At 39.1% G+C, this 6,091-nt stretch overlaps 1 protein-coding gene across 2 annotated transcripts; it reads left to right on the top strand.

Annotated features, from left to right (window-relative positions):
• The first annotated feature begins 1,283 nt into the window (after positions 1–1,283).
• Positions 1,284–5,436, top strand: gpx7 (glutathione peroxidase 7). Of its 2 annotated transcripts, XM_037114954.1 has the most exons (4): positions 1,410–1,549; positions 1,684–1,829; positions 4,249–4,510; positions 4,955–5,436. In XM_037114954.1, exons 2-4 carry the CDS (start codon positions 1,737–1,739, stop codon positions 5,116–5,118), a joined length of 519 nt encoding a protein of 172 aa, XP_036970849.1. In that variant the 5' UTR covers positions 1,410–1,549; positions 1,684–1,736; the 3' UTR covers positions 5,119–5,436. The 2 variants fall into 2 exon arrangements, with proteins under 2 accessions (XP_036970848.1, XP_036970849.1); XM_037114953.1 differs by lacking the exon at positions 1,684–1,829 and having other exon boundaries at positions 1,284–1,549.
• The last annotated feature ends 655 nt before the right edge of the window (positions 5,437–6,091 follow it).

Genomic DNA, 6,091 nt, shown 5'->3' with positions numbered 1-6,091 from the left:
ACTGTGTACATCAGGATAAACACAGACAATGCAAGACAACTTCATAAGATATTTTCTTATATATATTTTGTCTGCACTATGTAGGCCACTCACTGAAACCAAACCTAAATGTTAGAACCCAACATGGTAAAATTCGTCTCAAGTCTGTGTAACTTTCCTCTGGTGGGGGGTGAGACACAGCCTAAATTCCCCCACAAATGTGACCCAGTTTGTGAAAACTTTTCTAACAGAGGAGAAGTGTTTGGTGTTCTGTGTTTTTGGCATGAGTTTGTTTGTTTTCCTCTGTAAGAAGTAGGCCATGGTGTGCATGCCTTCATTTGCCTAATGAGCTCAGAGAGAGAGGGGTGGAAAAGTTTTTTGTTTCAGTTCCAACACGCCTTCAAAATAAAAGCTTTGGGAAGTCCAACAAACCAAATAACCACCCCACTGGTTGTGATGAAATTGACTTTCTATTTTTTCAGTAATTTTTATTAGCTTTTATGGGCCACAGAAAGTAATTCTATAGCCCATTAATTTTAGGCGGCCATTTAAATCTAAATAAAGTTAGACGTCAGTCTTTGTTCAACACATGAAAAGCCATTAACCGTTCAAGTATTACTCTGGATCATGGACTGGTTACTGTTGAACGACAAGTGAGAAATAAAAGGTTGATGTTGCATTTTGACAGATGTGACTTTGCATAACTTTACTGACAAATTAATCATTGCAAGACAGCATAATTCATAATTATATATCACATAGCAAGTAGTATTTCATTTTTGATTACTGTAGATGTTTGCTTTATTGTGATTAGAGTTTTATAGTATTGTTTTTTGCTAGTTATTTGTTTTGTGTCATTTTTTTTCTTGTTTACCATGTATAATTTTGTTGAGTTAGACTTTTGTTTTGTTTTTGTTTTAATGTAGGAATTTGGGTGAAAACTGTGGGCACCCAAGGTTAAATAGGCAGATGGAAAGGTGTAGGACCATGATGCACCTGGGTGGGCTTCTGGTAAAAGGTAAAAAAAAAAAAAAAAAAAAAAAAAAAAACAACAATGGACGCTGAACTTCTTTAATCTCTAATTACTTTAATTCCTTAAATTTAATGTAAAGTTTGAAAAAACATATTTCTTTTTCTTAAATCAGTGTTGTGTATATTTTTTTAATCTGCCATATTTTTGATTTACTCAAGTGTCTCATTTAGTTTTTATTAATGAAGCCTATTCATCGTTTATTACTACGTACATTTATGAAAAATCTTATTCTGACGTTACAATCGCTGCAGGACAAAGCTTTTATTTTGTAAGTGTCTGCCGGTCCCGGAACTGCTGTCCTTCTTGTGGGTACCTTGACTGCCGGGACCGGACGGAGGAGGAGATCCATCCGCAGGAGTTTTGAGAAGTTTCCTCGCTGTCGTGTTGGCAGTTTGACCGTCGAAGATGCTCCCTGCAGCGCTCACCGTGTTACTGACTTTATTCAGCTTCTCTGAGAGCAAACAGAAAGACTTTTACACCTTTAAAGTGGTGAACAGCAGGGGGAAGCTGGTGTCCCTGGAAAAGTACCGCGGTTCGGTGAGTGTAGTGGGTCTGAAGGGATGTACATAGACGTCAGTGTCTTCACGCTCACTGCATGAATGCATGCTGCATGAATGAATGAATGTCGCATGTTCATCCGTCCCCTCTCCTCTCTAACATGTTGTCTGTAGATGTAATAACATAGTCCTGCTGCTGCGGGTCAGTTCACCGCAGGCTGCTCAGGATGTCCCGTCATGTAGCCCCGCAAGCCTACGTGGCAAGAGGCCTGCAGAGTCCCTGCAGCTGCCGGAGCTTCACCAGGTTTCATTCAAACAAGGTAATCAGTCAAGTTAATCTGCCCTCAGTAGACTGATGCGCGTTTTATTCAGCTTGTCATTAGCAGGATTTAGGCTGCAGGCAGGTTTTCCACTCGTGATGCTTTACTCATCTCTTTATTGCAATCAGCAGTTTGTGTAAGAGAAGACAAACAACCTGACAGCAAAGTAGAATAAAATAAAGATATAGTCCCCTGTTGTGGTCTCATTCACACATGCTCATAATTAGCATATGCGTGTGTGTGTGTGTGTGTAATCACACTACTTCAAACATCTGATCCATCTGTCCTTGTGAAGGATCTGGGTTCTATTCATCTACAGATTGTACAGAACTCACAAAGAGTTGCTTCATTGAGACACTAGAGGTCAGCAGTGACATGACGGAAGCATCACAACTCATGATTGAATCAAAGAACGCATGCGCTTACCTACCGACAGTGGAGCTGTAACCTGCATTTACCTGTACTAACAAACTCACCTGCTGTACACTTTCATTAACCTCAGACCTCAGATCAGACATGCACCCTCCGACTTTCAGCTGCATTTCTCAGTCACAGTCGTGATCATATAATTAGTTGAAGAGCAACAAAACAAATGTAAGTCTCTATAAGACACTCTTCCATCATATGCACTGATCTTGGTGACTGTATTTGATGAGTTTGTCTACACTGATTGAATTGATGAATGATGGTAAATGTATAATTTTATCAAAACATGACAACGTGCTTATTCACCAAAAGTAAGGTTGATTTTAAGGGGGGAAGTCTGATCTTACGGTTCATCTACTACATATTTCATTTGCATACAGAACAGCCATGACCGGAGGCATGTAACTGAGCACACTTACTCGACGGTACACTTTTGAGTATTTCCATTTTCTGCTACATCATACTTCCACTCCACTACATTTCGAAGCACATATTGTAAATTTTACTCCACTTCATGTATAAGGTAACTTTAGATACTTTGCAGACGACATGATGCATCAGAGCAAAAGCAGGACATTTTTTAAATTAATTTATTTTATCAGTAATTGGATTAAAAACAAACAAATGATAAATCTGTCAACCCATATACAGTGTATACTGTACATGCATGTAAATACATGTATAATTTACTTTTCCCTTATACTTTAGGACATTTACTCAAGTATTATTCATATGAGTGACTTCCACTTTTACTAAAGATTACACGATATTTTAACTTTAACTTAAGTACAATGTGTGGGTACTTTTTACAACACTGACTGGTGGCATTGAGACAGTTTCTCCACAGCTGTAACAAACATCCACCTTCACGCGAATTAACTGATTAGAACTGGACTGTCAAACATCACTGTTGCCTCCCAGCACGGGATTTTGCCCATCACTCAAGAATAACAAGGTTAATTTTGACAAAATTTCACACAAAATGTTATAACCAAAAGGTCAAAGTTCAATTTTACTGTGACGACATACTCCTATATGAAAAGACCTCTCCGGCAACCATTGCATGCCGTAAGTCGAGAACAGAAGGGAAGATTGTGACCATATTTCTCATTTCATCAGATACTGAATTGGTTACACTGATGTTGGGTGCCCACCTTGAAACTGCTGATTGTAGAGATCTTCTGTGCAGGCGGCAGACATCTTTGTTTTACCATCAGTAGCTTCTGAGCATCAACATCCATATTGAGACATTGTAGTCCAACCCAAAGTCACTGAGGTGAAGCTCAGTGTCAGTCCTCTGGAAAAATAAACTGTAAGTGAAGACAGCATGTTTGTCATACTGGAGTCACACATGTCAGCATAGTGATAGTTTCAATTTCACCCAAAAATACGTTTAATACCTTCAGAGTCTTCACCTCGTGTGTTAAATCAGTCTGCACAGACATGGATGTAAACTGCAATTTGGCTAGTTGGCAGACAACTGTGAGGTGATATTTATAGTTTTTAAAACGTGACAGGTATCAAACATACATTTGCATAAATTGTTCTGTTATCCGCTGACTCTGCTGTAAAAAAAAGTTCTGAGTAAAGAAAGATAATTCATGTATTTGATCATTTAGCTTTCAGTGGACTTTTTAATGCTTGTACCTGTTTTTCTTCCGGTGTTTTCCGCCATTGCTAGTTTAATGAGGTTGTTCAGTGTGCAATCAGTTCAATTCTTAATTAACAGGCTGTACCAGTACACTGATGCCACTGTTGGGTGTAGTTCCATGTGCAGAGGTGAAACAACCTTGAACAATAACATTAACTCTGGCATGAGAAAACATACTCTTTCCATTCACATGTAGTTACATGTGAGATCAGCCCAAGCAGTCAATCATCTTCTGCATTTCTGTTCCATTTGTGAAAGCTAACAGCTGTCTGCAGCCCCCCAGTTGCTGCTGCTTTGTGACCGTAACTACAGTGTTTTCACAGTGTATTTCTGTGGCTTTAGGTGTCCCTGGTGGTGAACGTAGCCAGTGAATGTGGCTTCACTGAGGAACACTACAAAGACCTGCAGCAGCTCCAGCGGGACTATGGGCCGTACCACTTTAATGTGCTGGCCTTCCCTTGCAACCAGTTTGGGCAGCAGGAGCCCGGCAGCGACAAGGAGATCGACGGCTTTGTGCGTCGAGTCTACGGAGTCTCCTTCCCTCTGTTCAGTAAAATCGCTGTTGTGGGGCCTGGAGCCAACAATGTGTACAAGTACCTTGTTGGTGAGTGACGTGTGCTGTCGGTGCACTGGACTCAATCAATTTTGGCTTAATTAGTTTAAGATATTAACTTTGTTGGTGAAGGAAAAGCCATACCCTTTCAATTTTAATGACCTGACTAATATCAGTGCTAGCTTCTTCATAAGGCTGGTAACTTTTCCAATGGGCTAGAACATCTTAGTTAGCTTGTTAAACAGTTATGGTTGGAATATCCTTTAAATCCTAATATTTCGATGTTCATGTTGTCGCCCATCTTCAGTGTCATTGCTGGACAAACCCGACAGCAGTGTTGCTGCCATTTCTGGCTGTAGTTCAAATTTAGAGCAGGGAACAAAGATTATAAAGGTTCAAATGTCTCTGGGAGCCCAGATGTAAAACACTTTGCACAGTTGTCTAAACAAATGTTTTTTTTTCTTTAATTTATTTTTCTTCTCTCATTCCCTGCAGAGTCTTCTGGAAAAGAGCCTGACTGGAATTTCTGGAAGTACCTAATTGATGTGAATGGCAAAGTGGTGGGTGCATGGGGCCCAAAAGTCTCTGTCAAAGAAATCCGAACCAAAATAGCAGATATGGTGCGGCAGATAATCTTGAAGAAGAAAGAAGAGCTTTAACCTCCTGTTAGTCTTTCGTGTTCCGCAATATGAGATTTAAAGTATTGGTACGTGAACCAAAGGGAGGAGCTGAACACATGAATTTTGCTTGTACAATCAGACATTTGTAGACTAAACCATTCAAGTCAAGTCACACAGTGAAAGCAAATTTTACTTGCTTTCTGGACGCACTGATGAAACGCCACTATATTTATAGTCTTTTTTGTATCAGGCGTATGACAGTTGAAACCGCAGCATAAAGCCAAAGAGCTGTAAGTCTTGTGTATTGTGTTTTTTTTTTTCATTCTCATTTGTTGAATAAACTTTTACTGTGATGAAAGCGAAACCGTGCTGTTGAATTTTCAGAACACAAGTATTTTGTGAAAAGTTTGTGTCATTTCAAACATCTCTTCCCTCTTTGTGTCATATTTGCATTTCATTAAGGTGTGTTTTGAGTTTATCATACTTCTTCCTGCTAATCGGACGCACTACCTATTAATTAAAATTCAAAAATAAGCAAGTCATTTATTGCACAGGCAGTCATAAATAAATGTACCCACAACTTTATTCTTTCATTTAATATATGGTTTTGGTGACTTTTTATCATTGCACAAAGTAGGAGAAATACGCCAAACTTTTTCTTTCATTAATAATTTGTTGTTTTATTTAATACATCAGTAAATCTGTGCTAAAATATGTAAACAGAAAACTAGATAAATCATTAGCTCCAGCTGAGTTTTTGGCACAGGAAAATCTCATTGCTGGCAGAAGCAGGAAACAACGTGAAACATGCTGGTCGAGACTTTAGGATTGCCCTGTAAAAGATTACAGAGTGTAGGTTTAACAGCACAGGATAAAGAGCCAAGACATCCCATCACATTCAGGACAAGACCATCTGGGGCAGAAGTAGAAGAAGCAATAGACGATTATCAACAGTTAGTGAAACAGGCTTTTCAAACATATTGAGGCTTGAACAAAATGCATGATTAAACAC

Source organism: Acanthopagrus latus, chromosome 11 (assembly GCF_904848185.1).
Source record: "Acanthopagrus latus isolate v.2019 chromosome 11, fAcaLat1.1, whole genome shotgun sequence".
In the NCBI taxonomy this organism is placed as follows: Eukaryota; Metazoa; Chordata; class Actinopteri; order Spariformes; family Sparidae; genus Acanthopagrus; species Acanthopagrus latus.
This window is presented reverse-complemented; position numbering and strand designations above follow the sequence as displayed.